General features: G+C 42.1%; 1 protein-coding gene across 4 annotated transcripts in view; it reads right to left on the bottom strand.

The window, feature by feature from the left end:
- The window catches only part of RPS6KA2 (ribosomal protein S6 kinase A2), a 185492-nt gene that overhangs the window by 28304 nt on the left and 137631 nt on the right, over positions 1-19557 (bottom strand). For all 4 annotated transcript variants that reach the window (XM_079971864.1, XM_079971866.1, XM_079971867.1 and 1 more), the window contains 6 exons: positions 16295-16375; positions 14073-14152; positions 10474-10580; positions 5550-5587; positions 4251-4393; positions 471-541 (listed from right to left, as the gene is read on the bottom strand). In XM_079971864.1, the coding sequence (XP_079827990.1) occupies positions 471-541; positions 4251-4393; positions 5550-5587; positions 10474-10580; positions 14073-14152; positions 16295-16375 (520 nt within the window). The remainder of the gene's footprint in view (positions 1-470; positions 542-4250; positions 4394-5549; positions 5588-10473; positions 10581-14072; positions 14153-16294; positions 16376-19557) is intronic.

Raw genomic sequence — 19557 nt, 5'->3', positions numbered from 1 at the left:
GGAATAGAAGAAAAATGGGCATACGCAATAAATAAATAATTTAATTTGGATGCCATGTTGCAGGTTGGGGGTCTGACATAGCTGCAGATTACTGATCTAGAGCTTCCAGCTATTTGTTTTATTTACCCTACTACTAGCTCACGTATAGGAAGGGCTGTACCATAGCACAGTGGTGGGACATCTGCTTTGCATGCAGAAGGTCCCAGGTTCAATCCCCAGCATCTCCAGATAGGGCTGGGAGGGACCGATCCGAAATCCTGGAGAACTGCTGCCATTCCATATAGGCAGTACTGAACCAGATGTGCCAATGGTCTGGCTGTTCACAGATTATTTCAGAATTGGGAGGTTTGCCTTTAAATGAAAGTTGAATCAAATTTCTCCCCCGCCTCTACAGCCAAGCAAACTTTGTCTATTCCAAGCACAAGGATATACATTTTACGTCAACAAACAAGTTGGAGCTTACTACTCACTTGAGAATGAGAGCCATTGTCTCCTTTCTGTCTTTCCCCTGGAATGGCAACGACCCTGTCAACATTTCAAACTGTAAAAGGAGGAGAGCAGAAAGCTAAATAAAGACCTAAGTGCATAAGCATTGCAATTAGTGGTGTAGTGTTCTCGGCAGAAGCGCTGGTGATCATTGCATAGACCCTACCTCAAAGAGCCCCCAAGGGAAGTCCAAAGGTCAGAGCCCTTAACCCCTAAATCATTTTGCCTCTTTTGTTTGCCTTCCTTCCACCCTCCCCCCAAATTCATTTAGTTCCCTAGTTTACGAGATGCCACTCCAAGCACGATCGGCATCATGCTAACATCTGTTCCACTTTGATTAAGACAAATTATAATTGGATACTAAATCTAGTTTAAATAGCTCAGAGTACATCTTTCACTTACATTTTGGTAACTGAAAGCAATACAAGTGGAATTATAAGCCCCAAAGAATAGTTGTTCTACATTTGCTTTGACAGATTAAATGGTTTTTTAAAAAGCCGTACCAAATTCAAAATTCAAGGAGCATCACACAAGTTCCACAGGAATTCTATTTTTTTCCCCTTATTGAAAATTAGCTCAAAATGTCACTTACTGAGTACAGCAAATAGCCTGAGTCCAATGTGGCATCTGGTGATACTAAAAGACAATGGCCCAGTTCAAACATAATGCTTCCCTGCTACAAAAATGAGTTTGAGGAGGCGACTGAAAGCTTCTGCAAGGATTGAGGAACCTCCAGATGTTGCTGGACGCCAATTTTCATCAACCCCAGCCAGCATGGTCAGTGGTCAGGAATAATAGGAGTTCAACAACATGTGGAGGCTCACAATTTTCACAGCCCTGATTTAAACTAACCAGTTTACCAGAGCTTGGATGTCACAAGGAAGAACAAGATATGGAACCTGCATTTAAAGAGATACAGGCTTTGAAGTTTTTCAAGCGAGCAACATCCATGTTTTGAAAAAAAAGTCCATGGATTACAGAAGAGGAAACAAAAGTGCTTAGTACTATTCTGAACAGATGAGAATCCAAAGAGAAGAAAGAAAGGTGACAAGCTGGTGTTTGACCTACACAATATTTAGCAAAAGCTATTCTAGGAAATGAAATATCCTTCTTAAAAAGAGGAGCAGCTCCATCTTTCACCACAATGTGGAAACTTTTACCAGCAAAGTGTGATAGTCACTTGACAGTGTAGGCTGATAGACAGAAAACCATCTTTTTAATGAATGTTTGAAAATTATAACCATTTTAAAATAAAATGTCAGGACATGTCTACACAATGCTGAAGCTGGAGTTTCCATCAAGCACACAAGATCCAACGGTCTATACTGTATAATAATTTGTTGCTGTTAGTGTAAAGAAAAACTGTTCTAGCTGTTCTAGCAAAAGCTACTGATGCAAATAAAACTAAAAGCTCCCCCTGCATCATATGCGCATAGAAGACATCTTGAAAGGAAAAAAATAGGACTATGACATCCATTTGAGCTTAATGCTGTGGATCACAAATATGCAGTGCACAAGAGGAAAGGTTTGCAGGAGTAGAAATATTCTTTCGGAAAAAAGAAAAAGGGAGATCCCCCTTCAAATGAACCCCCACTCCAATGAGAATTGAGAATGCCAACTGACCATAGAATGCTGACAGTTGCAGGGGAGGGATAGAAAACACAGCAGGCAAGTGGGTAAAGTAAGGAGAATGGAATGGAGTGTGCTGGAAAAGAGTATGGCTGGCTAGCTAGCTGCAACCCTGACCAGAAGAATTCTACACTGCAACATTTTGTTGCAGCACAAATTGTAACAGACTAGCCATTACAATTTTGAGAGGAGACTACAGGAGAAGAATCTGTACCTTAACTGTACCATATATGTATGAACATTAAGGAAAGTTAGATATTGAGGGTGGGGGCAGAGTTGGTATATACGTTATTTCTATTTAACATCACTAAAAAGTAGCAAATATTGCACACAATACCCTCTTTCAGTGGGGAGTACAGTCTATTAAAAAATAATCATATAACAAATTTTGTTTTCTTTTTAGTACTTTCCTCCTGTGTCCAGATAATTTAAAATTGATGGCTGTAGTTTACTCAGCTTGCTGCAAGGTACTGTCTGGCACTTTCAAAGGTCACTTTGGCACAAAAATATTGACTGATACTTTTTAAGGTCACTTTACTCTGTTCTTTGAGGCTGAGGGCGCAGGAATGATTAAAAGATCCACTGGGATTCACACAGAAGGAAGGAAGGTGAATGAAGTTCCTGCTAGGAAACAAAATACAATAGGAAGACCTGTGCACACAAGACACACAGCAGCAACCTGCAGGTGAGAGGTTAGTGCACACTGTCCTTTCAGAAAGTTATTTTGTGACTTACAGATAAGAGGGAAGAAACTTAAGGCTGTACAGAGAGCATCAGCTGGACTCTCATTGTCACAAAAACTTTGCTTTGTTGCCTCATTATGACACGTTTATCTTCTTGAGAAAAGGAAGCAGGGAAAAATAACTGTGTGAATTGGCCCTGTGACTGGTGTTTGATGGTGAATACTGGATTTGGGGAAATGTTGTTATTCTGGGTTAAATAAACCTGTGAAATGATATGTGTCCTAAAACAGACCTTCATTCTGCTGACCGCATATATAGAGGCTGTCTCCTGTAATCACCACAGACAGAACAGAATTCAAATATAGATGTGAGCATATTCTGGGGGTTTCAGCTGACACCAAATCGCTCTTCATCAGCTCTGACTCTTAACTTCTCCTTGGTGTCCAGGGCCAGCCCTACCATTAGGCAGAGTTAGGCAGCTGCCTCAAGCAGAAGATGGTAGAGTGTGAGTGCCTGTGGTTTGCTGCCACCATGCCCTGCCATTCTTTTTGGGCGTTCCCCTCTGTAAGAGGAGGACAAAGTTCTGTGTGGCACACAGCCAGCCCTGTGCCCTCCAAGCTAGCCTGCTTCCCATCAACATTGCCACTGCTGAAGTTCAGTTGCCAGTCTGGTTAGCTTCTTTTGTGGAATGGTGGTGGGAGACACCACCTTGTCCTTTTCCTCAGGTAACAAAATGCCTTGGGCAGACCCTGTTGGTGTCTATATATCTTGTAGGAGACTGAGAAGCCCCATTTTACTCCCCACACAGATAAAGAAGCATAGAATTGTACAGTTGGAGGGGAGCACAAGGGTCATCTGGTCCAACCCCCTGCAATGAGGAATCTTTTGCCTCCAGTTCCTTCAATATGAAGTTCTAATTTCAGAGTAAGTGAACAGCCACTTCATAATCCTGAGGAGACCAAGTAAGGGTTACTTAATTTCTCTCTTTCTTGACCTCTCTTTTTGCACTAATTCATCTGGCAGTATACTAAGGTTCTCCAGTTTCCTAGCAACAGCATGTTATGGATTATGAGGCTGTGCTTCTCTAATGAATAGAAGCTGCAGCAAAAACTCAACTACTTTCCTTCCCTTGGGATTGGATAATATATAAAGAAGTACAAAGAAGTGTGGACAGCCTCAGTTGAGGTGGATGCAATGGGGAAAACGGCAGACTCTCGGCAAAAGAAGCTAAAATACTAAACGCTCAGAATAAAACTGCTTCATAGCAATGATAAGTGCCAGAGATGATTTCGTTTCCCAGTGCTGATATCATGGGGATGGTGAAGAAACTCAAACTCATAAATGTGCTTCTTAGAAGTAGCTAATAATGGTTTGATAGGAAATAGCACAGCCACTGCCAAAGGGTCCACCAGGCTAAAGCAGTCAATCCCAAAATAAGGATTGTCTCATTACCATTAGGACACCGAAGGACCACCAGTCGGCGCTTTGAGTGTGGCCTCGCCGGTTGACCACCTCTGGGGCCATGTACTCTATTGTCCCACAGAATGAATATGCTCTCTTGTCATGATCGATGGCTTCCTTGCTCAGGCCAAAATCTAAATAAAGGTAGATTAAAAAAAGAAAGAAATTGAGTATGTGATATAAAGACACTTGCAGTCACTTTAAATACACCAGTCAAGACACAGAACCCGATCCAGCTCTAATTTTTTATAGTAAAAATTATTAGTCTCTTTTCTAGAAGAACCAAGCAATGGACAAAGGGAAGAGAATTTAAAACCAGGAGCCACATGTAAATCTTAGAAGCTGAAATATAAACTTTATACCCTTCTTCTAAGTTTTGAGTGTTGCGCTCAGTTGGTGGCCCTGGAGGTTCAGCATTAGCAGATGCTGCCATCAAGTTAAAGTGGGCTTGGAATAGCCTTGCAATGTAAGTGGTCTGCAGTGGGAAGGAGTGAATTTTAGTAAATCTGCAATGGGAAGGAGTTCCACAACTGAGAAGACCCCCCAAATACTATCTGTTTTCTGAACCTGATGTAAAATTGCTATTACCGTATTTTTCGCCCTATAGGACGCACTTTTCCCCCTCCAAAAATGAAGGGGAAATGTGTGTGCGTCCTATAGGGCGAATGCAGGCTTTCGCTGAAGCCTGGAGAGCGAGAGGGGTCGGTGCGCACCGACCCCTCTCGCTCTCCAGGCTTCAGGAAGCTATCCGCTAGCCTTGGGAGCCCGTGGGAGTTCCTGCCAGGCTCCCTAGGCTTGCGGATAGCAGCCTGTTCTGGGGGCTGGGGTCGGGGGAAGCTCGGGCTTCCCCCGCTCCAGCCTGAGGGGGGGGGAATAATTTTTTTTCTTTATTCCCCCCCAAAAAAAACTAGGTGCGCCCTATGAGGCGAAAAATACGGTATTTAGGGGGCAGCTTTGCTGCATCTGAGAGATTGTTTATTTAATTTCAGTTTCTCAAAGCAGCTTACCAAGAAGAAGTAAAACAACAACGGGCTAAACTTAAAACCTAGATTAAAACATCAGAAAACAAGGCCATTAGAGTGGCATCTATTAGTTTTCATTGCAATGGATTACAAAGGAGATGGGATCTAATTAGGCTTTAAAGCTAAACCTTAAATCGTGCCAAAAGAGATTAGGAAGCCAGTGAAAGTCCAAGCATGTATCTCAGTGTCTATTCATCACCAGGAGGAAATGACAGGTATAACGCAAAAAGATGGAGCTGCTACATGGGGTGTGGGGGATGCTACACACCTGTAATCTTGATGTGTCCTTCTTCATCTAGAAGTATGCTGGAAGATGATTCACAGAAAAGTTTAGGACAAATGGAAAACACATTAAATAAAGTCAGAAGATGCACAATTAGTGCATAGAACTTGAAGCAATTCAGTGTGAAGAAAACCGCAGGCATCCATTAAATCTCCCTTATATTTGTGTATTGTAAAGGTCTCCGCATGTACAAATGCAGAACAATGGAAGTGGACCAGGCTTGGATCCTGAACTAACCACCGTGTCTCAGCCTCAGGTCTGCATCTCTAAAGTGGAAATAACATTACACTATCTCATAGTTGTGCCTGTAAGACAGACAAAATATATAGTGTACCATCCCATTGTGTAATTTATTATATTGATAATTTTCCTTCAGTGATCCATAAACTTGCATCCTGCCCCATTATTATTATTATTATTATTATTATTATTATTAAATGGGTGTTTACCCATTTTTGTAAAATGTAAAAAAATATGTTAAGGTTCCAATCAAGTTGCTCAAACATTCTGTGATTTATGTGTTCACATAATATTCCGTAATAAATACAATAGAGAACCTTTGGAAACATCTCAATAAAACAATACCATTTTATTAAACTATCAGTTCAATTCAACATCAAAAATATGGATTAAGAAAATCATCAAGACCAGGCCAAACAATCAGAGCCACAACCACAATTACTTTCCTTTAAGGCAAGGTTTTAAAGGTCTGCTTGAAAATATCCAGGAATGGGGACTGCCTAATATCATATGGAATAATATCCCACACTTTTGGAGCCACCACTGAAAAATCCCTGGCTCAGAATGATGGGTCTGCACACATAGTCTGTGATTTCTGTGGGACACTGTAAATTTTTCTGCTATTTTCCATGCTAGCCAGGCAAAAGCAGACGATGAGGATGTGGAGAGGGCTGGTGAGAAGTGTGCCTGGAGAAGATTCCCAAGGGCCTGGAGGTTCCGCACTCCTGATCTAATGGATGGGCCCCTGGAGTATAAGGTAAAGGGAAAGTGTAACAAGTACTGGCAGCTTGCCATTGCTTCTTTCCCACCTTCACATTCCTGCCATTTGCTTCTTTCCCACCTTCACATTCCTTTCTATTCATCCATTTGGGCAAGGGTAAAAAAAGGACTGTGTGTGATTCCCCCTATCATTATTTTTTTTAAAATAAAAAATAAAATCTTCTGAAAACTGCAACAATAACTCTCACTCCCACATTGTTGTATTTTGCAGTGAAATGTAATTTGAAAGGAAGTGATACTCGGTAGAACATTTGTGGGCTGGGAACAGACTGTTGCGGAGAATAAATGAATAATGAATACTGACAGTTGTCACTACTATTATTCAACTACTATCTCTCTATTGCCTTTCTGACAAAGCTTGCTTCTTCTGACAAAGCAATGCGCATAAGAGTTGTACACCACAAAAAGAGTATACAATCCTTGCTGCTCAACAAATCTTCATTTAAGACAACAATGCTGTTCTAAAATCCCCTTATCTGTATCTAACACAGATGAGGAGAAGGGAGGGAGGGAGAGAGAGAGAGAGAGAGAGAGAGAGCATATCTTCCATAAGCAAGGGAGAAACTGAATCTGAATTGCTGTTTGTTTTTCTGCCTTGTATGCCCCCACTAAGTTTTCCTGGAAGGAGAGAGGAATGTAGTCCCTGGGGATGTTATTAACCCAATGGAAAATTGGCTGGTATGGCCCTGGCAAAAGCAAGGGGGTCAGCAACTGAGTTTGGGGTAAAGATTACAGAGTCTTTTGGTCAAAGATAGTTGTAAGGCGTGTGGGTTGCATCCAGTCCTTCAAGGTTCCCCACTTGGAAAATCTTCCCTTTCAAGGAAATGGCTGTAATGGTCAGCCAACCTAAATGCCTCCTGAGTAGCCTTGTTCCCCAGTTACAGATAGAGAGGCAAAGGTAGCTTCCACATAGGTAGTTTTTAATTTTGCTTTTGATTACATGCTTCAGCAACCCTTTTTAATTTGTCTCTCAGAGGTGCCCAGCCCCACTGTTCCTCTACGAGAATTGTGGTCAGGATGTCAAGCTGCCTTGTTGACTAGCAAGCTCCCTCCCCACCTGGTCCCTCACAGAAGCAAAAATGAGTACAAAAAATGAATGAAACAGGCTTCTGTTTCTGACCTCAAATGCCAGCCTTGATTCTCCTGGTTTCCTTCCTTCCTTTTATACCCTTGTTGCTACTGTCACTGCAGGACAATTTCCAGCCAGCTTTGGTGCTGGAGGGCTTCAGCTGGGGTATGGTGCCCAAACCCAGAATCTAGAGTGTGTCTCCAGTTGCCAGGAATCCATAGAGAAGGGCCATAAATCAGTGGCAGAGCATCAGCTTTGCATGCAGAAGGTCCTAGGTTCTATTCCTGACATCCTAAGGTAGGGTTGGGAGAGACTCCTTGTCTGAAACCCTGAAGAACTGTTGCCAATCAGTGTAGACAATACTGAGCTAGATGGACCATGGTCTAACTTGGTAGAAGGTAGCTTTCTATGTTCCCTTATCATACAGGTGAGTCATGAGGTACTCTCATTTAGAGCAATCTACAGCTCAGTTGCCACACATTGGAAGTTTGGTCAGATATAGACAGAGGGAAAGTGAGTTTCATGTCCATGGGCCAGTCAATGCCTCTCAGTCTAACCTAACTCTCATGGTTGTTGTGGCGATTAAATGAGGAGCAGAAGAACCATGTATTCCATCTTGAGCTCCCTGAAGGAAAAGGTAGGATTATAAATACAATAAATGAAGAGCCAATTAGAGCCTGAAACATTTGGTCAACCACATATGAATCTGAAATAATATTATTATTAATAATAATAAGTACAGTAGTTTGCATGCTGGGAGAAATTCCCCAATGACAGTAGCCAATCTTGAGGGAAGATGTGCAGATAGCGTCCAACAAATTAGAACTAGATGTACATTTAATGTATGACAAAGTGAGAAACTGATGATAAGAAAAGCCACTAAAGTCCCTCCATATATCCTTTTTATTGCTCATTCACAATTATTTGTAAACATGATGGTATCAGCAGTTATATGTAACCCTACTTTCCATGTTTGCTCTTGCAAACATTTTTGTATGGGCATATTGCTTCATTTCCAGTCAGTTCATGTCCTGTAGCTTCCAGATGAAATCCTGCAACATTTCATACCACAAATCTTCCAGGCTTGGTGAGTGTTGTCCTGCTTTTGTTGTGCTAGAGCTAGAACACAAGAGTGCCCCTCCAGATAGCAATAATGTGGTAACACTGGGGAAGTGTTGCAGAACAAGTAATAATGTGGAACGATGTATGAACAGTCCAGTATGGATTCACCACCAATGCACTATTATTGTGTTAATGAGATGTTACAGAATGCACATGCAAAAAAATCCCATCATGGTATGGAGGGGCCCTTGGTTTCTATTGTCCAGAGCTGATTTGAGTTTCTTCCTCAAACTGCTTAGATGGCTTCAAAAGAGATTTGGACAAATTCATGGAGGATAAGGCTATCAATGGCAACTAGTCTTGATGGCTCTGCCCTGCCTCCACAATTGGTAATGAGTAGCAGTTGCTAGTCCCATCACCTCCTGGCAAATAGAAGGGGGAGAAATGGAGGCAGTGAGAGATTTTACTTTCTTGGGCTCCATGATCACTGCAGATGGTGACAACAGCCATGAAATTAAAAGACCTCTGTTTCTTGGGAGAAAAGCAATGACAAACCTAGACAGTATCTTAAAAAGTAGAGACATCACCTTGCCAACAAAGGTCCATATAGTAAAAGCTATCGTTTTCCCAGTAGTGATGTATGGAAGTGAGAGCTGGATCATAAAGAAGGCTGATCACTGAAGAATTGATGCTTTTGAATTATGGTGCTGGAGGAGACTCTTGAGAGTCCCATGGACTGCAAGAAGATCAAACCTCTCCATTCTTACGGAAATCAGCCCTGAGTGCTCACTGGAAGGACAGATTGTGAAGCTGAGGCTCCAGTACTTTGGCCACCTCATGAGAAGAGAAGACTCCCTGGAAAAGACCCTGATACTGGGAAAGATGGAGGGCACAAGGAGAAGGGGACGACAGAGGACGAGATGGTTGGACAGTGTTCTCGAAGCTACCAGCATGAGTTTGACCAAACTGCGGGAGGCAGTGGAAAACAGGAGTGCCTGGCGTGCTCTGGTCCATGGGGTCACGAAGAGTCGGACATGACTAAATGACCAAACAACAACAACAAGCAGTTGCTGGAAACCACAGGGATGGGAGAGTGCATTTGTGCTCCCATCCTGCTTGTGGGTTTACCACAGGTATCTGGTTGGCCACTGTGAGAACAGGTTGCTGGACTAGATGGGCTATTGGCCTGATCCTGCAGAGCCATTCTTATGTTCTCAACAGGGATGTGAAATGCACAGGAGCAGCAGAAGAGACCATCATTACTTATCTTCTGTCTTGAGCCATTTGCCTTTCCATGGCTTTATAATTATTCAGTAGACTGGCTGGGTACGTTTTTTATCTAGCAGGCACCCTTGCCCACTAATGTCAAACTATTTGAATGTGTAATAATTTCCAGAGGAGCAACCACATTAGTCTACTGTTGCTGCAACAGCAGAGTTTTGAGGCACCTTAAATGCTAACTGATTTGCCATTTGAAGTTGGCTATTCAATACAGTTGTGTCCTGTTTTCACCCCAGTTGAGCAAGTTGGCTTTCTTACCTACCCACCCACCCCTATCCTCACTCCCCACTACATACACAGTTTCTTGTCCTCTGAACTTTCAGGGTTTTCTCTAAGCTATTCAGATAAATGAGAATATCACTCCAAGAGACATACATTTCATGAGGAAATTGAAGCAGGGTCTCACAGGCATTTTGTGATCCAAACAGAGTAACCCCATTTAAAAATCTTCCCACATGCATTTCTGCCCCAACTTACTTTTCTGGTTTCAAATCCCTGTAAATAATACCAAGACCATGGAGATGATCTAAAGCCAAGGCCAGCTCAGCTAAGTAGAACTTAACATCTTCTTCTGTAAACATAACCTAGAGAGAAACAGAAAAAGCAGAATTTTTTTAATGCACAAGTAGATTTAATTATATGGATACTTTTGCTAGGATACTATGACAATATATTGGTCCAACAAAATCAACTGATTATAAGCCAAATGGAAAACAGGCTAACAATTCAAAAGCCAAAACTGAATTCTGCTAAATCCATTTTGATTTACCGAAATCAATTCAAATATTGGATTTTGGACATTTATATTTATATTAAATTTGGGATACTGTCCTGTTCCTCACACCCAAAAGTTCCAGTCCATCATAAATCCATGTCTACCCAGAAATCATGAGTTCTCAGAAGTGTGGATATGATTGCAACCAAAATGTTACAAAATAAGTTTATCCCTAGCATGTGAGAGCTGAATAACCTTAGGAACAAAAGCAGAATAGGTGATGTTATTTCCCACTTACAGATGGTCATTTTGGGGTCTGTAGGTATCCTATTGGGGGACGCAGGTGGCGCTGTGGGTTAAAGCCTCAGCGCCTAGGACTTGCCGATCGAAAGGTCGGCGGTTCGAATCCCTGAGGCGGGGTGCGCTCCCGCTGCTCGGTCCCAGCGCCTGCCAACCTAGCAGTTCGAAAGCACCTCCGGGTGCAAGTAGATAAATAGGGACCGCTTACCAGTGGGAAGGTAAACGGCGTTTCCGTGTGTGGCTCTGGCTCACCAGAGCAGCGATGTCACGCTGGCCACGTGACCCGGAAGTGTCTCCGGACAGCGCTGGCCCCTGGCCTCTTAAGTGAGATGGGCGCACAACCCCAGAGTCTGTCAAGACTGGCCCGTACGGGCAGGGGTACCTTTACCTTTACCTTTAGGTATCCTATAAAATGAATCAAATTTTATGACCGCCCCCAAAACACTGATCTGGTTTGCAATTAGTACAAATATGTGGGTTCCTATAGAAGAGATGGTGACCACTTTGTTCTTCTTTCTGTTGCTGTGAGTAAAGTCATGGTTTAACTCAGCATGACATCCAAAACCAAGCTGATAGTTTGTCTTGCTCCAGGCAAGCCACAAACTATAACCATTGTCTAGTATTACATATGAACTGGGCTGATTATTTGCTAGTCTCTCTCAAGTTCTTTTTGGGTATTTTATATGACAAATCTATCAAATATGAATTAAATCAGTCTTCTTGAAATTGCTCTTTTGGCTAACCTAAAAGGAGCCATAGTGAAAAGGCCACATTTACATTTTTAAAATAAAAATGTGCTTTTCTCCATAACTACATTCTTTTTTTAAAAAAAAACCAAACAGCAACATTATTTCTGTGTTTCCACAACGTATGTAAAGTTCTACTTCCCAGTATTATAATTAATCCTCCTTATCCCAACTAATATGTTGGGAAGTTTTTCTTATTACTAAATTACTTATTACTAAATAAAAACAAAAGGAACGATGGCTAAATCCTTGTAAGGAGCAACCGGTAGGCCCCTGCTTTAAAAAAAAGAAAGAAGGGGGAGGGAAATAATGCTTAACCGCACATTTCCCAATAGCGCTAACATTGATTCTTTATAGAAAGACAAAGACTTTATTTCTGTGTTCTGGGGATAATGGCAGGGTGGCTGTGTGTCACACTTCCATGACCTTGCTTGCAGAGCATATCGAAAGCCACAGGAAGAGGATGGGCAGGCAGTTCACCCACGGTCAAAGGAATTGCTCCCTGGAAGTGACTTTAAAAGGCCATCCGCTTCAAGGCAATGACTCTTGTGGTTGGCACAGCTCTTCAGGCAGGACTTAGAATTGAGTAGTCATTACGGCTCACCCAGACAGCAGACTCCAAAAAGCTGCATGAGCAGGTTAGAAAAAGAAGAATACTGTATTTTTTTTTAAGTGGTGCATGGTGTCAGCCTGATGCACTCCCATTCACTTTGCCTTGGTGCACTCAGGTCATCATGATAGAATTGGCTTCCCTTACTCAAGCAGCATTCAATAGGGGAGGATTTAACATGTTACTTCGCACCTATGCTTATTGCTGAAAATGCATGCGGGCAATGACTTAGCTTAGCACAAGATTAGCTTTTGGTATGCAGACACTGAGATGCTACTGGGGAAAGGGACCATAGCTGAGTCATGGAGCACCTGCACTATATGCACAATGTCCCAGGTTCAATCCTTGGCATCTCTGGGTAGCATTGGGGAAGATTCCCAGTCTGAAACGCTGGACAGCCACTGCCTGCCGGTGTGGGCAATGACAGAGCTATGAGAGCCAATTGCCTAACTCCATACAAGGCAGCTCCCTATGTTCCCACTGCATGGATCACCTGCACAGGGACAGGGTTTCCAGCCAGCAATGAGCAACACGTCCATCAGCCCTGGAAGATGAATAAAGAATGACGAGGCAGCAGCAAAGAAAGGAAGGAGCAATAGGAAGAGAGACTTGTGTATTGGCAGAGACAGAAAGGATGATCACCATCCTTAGTCATAATCTGAGGAAGACCCTCTGAAAACAAAGGGCATAAATAAATAACACAAGTCCATTGATTTCAATGGCTCTACTCTGAGTATTGCTTGGTTGGATATTGCCCAAAGAGAGAAATTAATTAAGACTGGAACAGAAAATGCAATCTGAAATATATAAATATTTGGCACCAAGAAACCCAGTTTTTAAAAAACCGAATAGTCCCCTGTTCTGCCCAGTTGAGCAATTAATGTTTTCCTGCCAAAATAAAAGGTTTCCTGCCAACAGTCAGTACCAAGGCTAAAAAAACCTGGTATCATCTATTGATTTTGAAGTTTGAATATTCACATTTTAGAGGGATGGGGAGGAACAAGCACAATTTTCCTTTGTGGCAGATGCCAAGGTATGTCTGACATGTAAAATGTGTTTGAGTGCTAGAACGAATAAATGGCTGTGACTGAAGGATGGCCAATGCTCTGCGATGATCAAGAGCGCTGCATTTCTGCTGCCTGCAAGTGTTTAGCAGGAGGCATTGCACCTCTCTCCAGTTGCTCCATTGCTTTGCAGATGGTGCTTTGATAGCCATTGGCACCCTTGGCTGATGGGCATGGCAGGTCTTCCCAACAAACTGCTGTGCTTTGGCTCCAAGAATGATGTAAATGGGAAGATGCACTCTTGATGTTTCAGGGTGTGGTTCAGCAACAAAGCATTTGCTGAGCTTTGTTGTGACCTTGCCTTATCCTCAAGTGTATGGGCAGATTACAGTATGTTTGATCCAGTGCAAATAAAAATAAATCCCAAAGATAAATGCTATAAAGTGCCATGATGCTATGTGTTGGATGTATTCAGGATAAGAGGATTGCAGGGTTGTTGTGAGGATAAAATGGTAATGGGGAAAACCATATCCACCACTTTGAGCTCCTTAATGGAAAGGTGGAATATAAATGTAATGAAAATAAAAATAACTAAATATATGAGAAACTAGAAGGAAGGATTTTGCTAAGAGACACAGCCACCAGTATAGAATTACTTTGGTTTGTTTTTCAAACAAAACACATTAATCTATTGGACTCACCTCTTTGGAAAGTCTGGTGAAAAGGTCCCCACCTCGTAGGAAATCTAATATAAGATATAGCTTTCCTTCTGTTTGAAATGCTACAGTAGAAAAAGACAGTAGAATATTTAGATATGTTGGACCTTAACAAAGGTCCCCCCAAAAAGCAATTGTAATGGAAAATCAACCATGGTTGCCATATGCGCAGCAGGGGGTGAACTCCATGTGACCGAAAGAAGCAAAAAGAAAGGCAGGTTATTGGTTCTAATACACAGCCCAATATGTGTCAGCAAAATGGTTTCCTCAGGGGTGGCAAATGCAAGTTCTCCTATTTCAAAAGATGCTTTCACTATGTGAATTAGAATTCTTGAGAAAGCATCTTTTCAAATGAGGATTGGCAATTATCACCCCAAGGAAGACATTTTGTCAAAATTTGTTGGACAGCATTTGGATCAATAAATTCTTCAGGCCACCAGCTTGAGTCCTTCTTCTTCTTCTTCTTCTTCTTCTTCTTCTTCTTCTTCTTCTTCTTCTTCTTCTTCTTCTTCTTCCCCTTCTCCTTCTCCTTCTCCTTCTCCTTTCAGTGGACATTATAGTATTTCTCTCCTTTTCTTTTTGCCCCTTTGAGAAAGCCAGAGTGTTACAAGCATTAGTATATAGTGGTACCTTGGTTGTCGAACTTAATCCGTTCCAGGAGTGCGTTTGACTCCTGGAACCATTCAAAAACCAAGGCACGACTTCCAATTGGCTGCAGGAGCTTCCTGCACTCAAGCAGAAGCCGCAGAAGCCAGGTCGGACGTTCAGCTTCCAAAAAACATTCGCACACACACTTCTGGGTTTGCGGTGTTCGGGAGCTGATTTGTTTGGGGGCCAAGCCAATCGACAACCAAGGTACCACTGTATATGCTTTAGCTGAGATTCCTGCATGATGACCCTCAGGGTCCCTTCCCACTCTACATTTCTATGTTTCTATGATCACAGAAGAAAGCAAAATATAAAATATACATTCAAAGCAGCATAATTAACGGTAAACTAATGTATGATCTTAAAGATTTCAAAATAAAACCTTACACAGGTCAACTACAGAATACACATTTAGCACAGCAAAGTTAACAGAAAAAAATATATATTAAACAAATATAAAATGCACATTTGTTTATAATTTTTATTATAAAAACTATAAACACATTTAAAACAGCCTAATTAGCAATAAAATAAAATAAAATATTTTCATAAGCATAGGACATAAAAATCTGGAACGTTCCACAAATGTGCATGTTTGCTACATGCCCAGTGCTAGTGTGCTCTTATTATTATTATTTTATTATTAATTAGATTTATATACCTCCCAATATCACAAGATCTCAGGATGGTTCACAGGCCTTCTCACCACACACCTTGGCATCCATGTGATTAGTTGAATGAATGACAGTGCCCCTGTGCACAAGCATCTGTGTGTGAGTAGGGATCCCTGCCATGTTCAGTGGAACACATGGACACTGGGGATATGGCTAGCTCCTCACTCTGTACGTGTTCAGTGAAAGCATGAAGGAGTTTTATGGGAAGGGGATAATGGGTATGTTTTGTTTTGGCAGGGACCATAGTGGCATTGGGTGCTTCCTCCATTTTTTGCATAACAGCAGCTATGATAGTCTATTATCACAGATAATGGCTTTTCAGTCAGGGCATGGCTGAAAGGCACTTGATGCAGCAACTTTGCTGAAGCTAAACATATCTGGCTTTGGTCAGTGCCAAGATGGGAGACTACCTAGTAACTCTGCCTGTGCTCCCTTGATATCCATGACAGAAAAGCATCACCATCACCTTCTGTTGATGGGGAAAGAATATTGCAGATAGCAACTTAATGCTCATTCCATTATTCAAGTCTCTGGGTAGATTAGTGCAACCCACTATCTCCCATGCTATTCTGCTCTACAATGGTGTTGGGAGGTTAAAATACTGCTCTGAACCTCCTGTAGAATAGACCAGGTACGCTGGTAACATAAAAATAAATAAAGTGCTCTTAAAAAAAATAAGGTATTCACCATGTTGTTACAGTAACAGCCACACTTTTAACATTTTGGGGGAAAGGGTTCTAGTACTGCGTATCCTTGACTGGATAAATATGATCTATATATAAGTAGGAAATCAAAAACCACACATAGATAATGAATTTGAATAGCAAGGGATCCAGTGGAAAATATCCCAAGGCGATTAGGAATTGATTTATAGAGAAATCTTACCATAATGAAGTTTTACAATGAAAGGATGATTCACTTCTGCCAAAATGTCTCTTTCCATTTTTGATCGGACACGATCTCGGACTGTAAAGAGAGAACAATAAAACATCAGGATACTCCATGGTTCAAGAGACTCACGTTGTACAGTTAGATCAGCCGCTGTGCTGCAGCATAACCACAAATAGCTCGTTTTAGTTTTGTATGCATGTTGCTATCCCCTCAACGGAGCATGCAGACAAGGAATCAAAGGCAGGCATGTGCTGCACATACAGCTGGAGCTGTTTGCTGCCCTCGTTGGTAGCAGGTTCCCTCTGCTGAAGAGACAAGTCACTTAGGAAAATGGAGCAGTGTGAGCTGCTCCAGTGCAAATGGGAAGAAAAGCTTTTTATGTGCATACAATTCTATCCTGCAGGTGCATAACTCTTCTTTTGTATGACAGGCCATAGATACTTGCCTTTCTTGATAAACAGGGAATTTACAGCTTGATTTTTCTTGCTAAACACACCTAGAATGGCAGTGGCAGTAGAATAATTCCCAATTCCCCAACTTATCAGGCAGCACCATTTGCAGCCCAGCACAGCGCAGTGGGGGAACATCTGAGGTTGCTTGCATGGTTAGAAGCAGCTCTGTACGCTTTCCAGCTGGCTGGAGGACAGGGGCAATGGGAGTTTGGGAAGCCAATCAGCTGCCACGATGGGCTCCCAGGGGTGGGGCCTTGGGAATGGACTGGACAGAAGACAAATCTGCCCCTGGGTTATAAAAGGCAGACCATACCTGCTCTCCTCATCTCAGTCATACCAGACTTTCCCACCCACCCACCCACGCTTTTGTTTTTACTGCACTTCATGCTGCTTTGCAGGAATGAATTTGCTGTCCAATGACATTGCTATGGACAGACGTTGGTTGCTGGTTTCAGGGCTGAGGAGGAATTCTGTCCACAGGCGGATTGGCTTTGGTTCCATGGATTTTCACTTGCCTCATAGCAATCATCACAACTGAAGATGGCAAGAGAGGCACTGGGCTAGATCCTGAGGAAGAAAGGACAAGAAAGGGACATCCAGCCCAATCCTATAGATGGATCCCCTTAAGGGATTCTAGAGTGTGGTGTTTTCTGTCCAGAACCCCGTTTTAGAGCTGATGAGCCATAGCATCCCCTACCATTGGCTGAATGGGGTCTACTGGAAGAGGTTCATACTGTAGAGGACCCCAACACTGGCAAACCCCCATTGGTTGGCTAACAGCAGATCACCCAGCAAGTGGATTGGGTGATTAAGGGATCTCTGCCCAATGCATATGCCAAACCTATTCTTCTGCAGTCAATAAAGTTGTGGCCTAATTTCAGTCCAACACATGGCTCTATGTTATTTGCCACCTGCTCCCCGCACTCAAAGCTTCACTGCACCTGGGCCCACCATGAAAACTATCTGTTTATTAGGCTGATTATTTGTTAATAGTCTAGGGTGGTTGTTGTTTTTTTGACTAGTGAAAGCTAATGGAAGCTAGTATCTCCTAATACCTGGAAAGCACTCTCCAGATTTTGGAATAAGATACCCATCGGAGCTTTGAGAATGCAACAACTAACTGAGAAGAGACACAGGCAACAAAAAAGCATTTTAAATACAGCTAGAGAGCGAGCAAGCTGAGAATTACTAGTTAGAATTTTGTTGTACTTTTGAGGGCAGCACAAATTCAGAAATAAACCCCACTGAGTCCAGTGAGGCTTATTTCTAGGTAAATGGATCCAGGACTGCAGATTAGTCTGAGTAAACGGCTTGCTCCCATTATGTCCTGCTTGTTGTATATTTGTATATAAAGCAAATCTTACAAAGACACTCTTAAACCTTATATGCTTTCACCAAAAGTTACAGCATGGTTTCTGAAACTGCTCACAACTTGGGGAACAATATATAATCATAGCAGCAGGTATTAACCACAGATCAGTCCTAAGTGTATTCAAATATTTGTCCAGACCTAATGTTACTAGTAAGGATGACTCACGGAAAACCACCTCCTGAATGCAGTTTTGATAAAAACAAAATGAGTAAGAAGAAAAGTCAGAGGCTAGCGCAGAGGAGACGAGTCTTATTTTCTTGGGCTAACAGTCATGACTGTGATGGATCAAGTGAGCAGAGCCCATGAGAGAAATCTAATAAGGGAATGTCTATTGGGTTCAAACTAATTTTAAGAAATGACGCAGAATATGTATAGCATGATTGTCTTAACCACATTTCAGATGAATTTGCAAGATTCTAATTAGATGGGACGCGGGTGGCACTGTGGTCTAAACCACTGAACCTAGGGCTTGCCGATCGGAAGGCTGGCGGTTTGAATCCCTGCAACAAGGTGAGCTCCCGTTGCTCAGTCCCAGCTCCTGCCAACGTAGCAGTTTGAAAGCACGTCAAAGTGCAAGTAGATAAATAGGCAGGAAGGTAAACGGCGTTTCTGTGCGCTGCTCTGGTTTTACCAGAAGTGGCTTCGTCATGCTGGCCACATGACCCAGAAAAGCTGTCTGCAGACAAACATCGGGTCCCTCAGCCAGTAAAGTGAGATGAGCGCCGCAACCCCCGAGTCCTTCTTGACTGGACTTAACTGTCAGGGGTCCTTTACCTTTAGTCATTAGATTATATCATATGGTCCCAATAATACTTACCTTTCTGATAAGAATTTGGATGGACTTGCACACTCATTTACCATACTGCAAGCCACACAAGGGCAGCTTTAAACCCACCTTATATTGCTGCATATATCCAAAAGTGTCATCTCTAACATACACAACAAAATGCCAAAAAGCATCACAACTGGATTTTTGTGTGTGTGTGTTGGTCTTGCATTGGACATATGTACATATGTTAGCAAAAATTGTACATATTGTTACATTGTACATATGTTAGCAAAAATAGTACCTTTAACTAACTTAGGGTTGCTATGCGTCCAGAATTTCCTGGACATATCCGGAATACTGTAGTCAGAAGCAGTGTCCAGGTGGAAATCGGCAAAATGTCTGGGAAAGCCATGTTGTCAGTGTCATTGTTGCCGTTTTCCTTTAAAAAAAGAAGAAGCTCAAAATGGGCATTTTGTTGCGGTTTTGCAAAAATAGTTCAACAACTTTTGTGTCTGCATTTTCACTTTTTGAAATATGTCAACCCTAAGCTATGTGATTCTATGAGTGGTTAGGAAGTTGCTTCCACAACCTACCACACAGTGTTATAGTACAGAAAAAAAGGAGAGGGACCAATGTACACTGTCCTCAGCTCCTTGAAGGAAGA

Source organism: Podarcis cretensis, assembly GCF_951804945.1.
Source record: "Podarcis cretensis genome assembly, chromosome: 3".
Lineage (NCBI taxonomy): Eukaryota > Metazoa > Chordata > Lepidosauria > Squamata > Lacertidae > Podarcis > Podarcis cretensis.
Note: the sequence above shows the minus strand (reverse complement) of the source record. Positions and strands in the feature narration are given on the sequence as shown.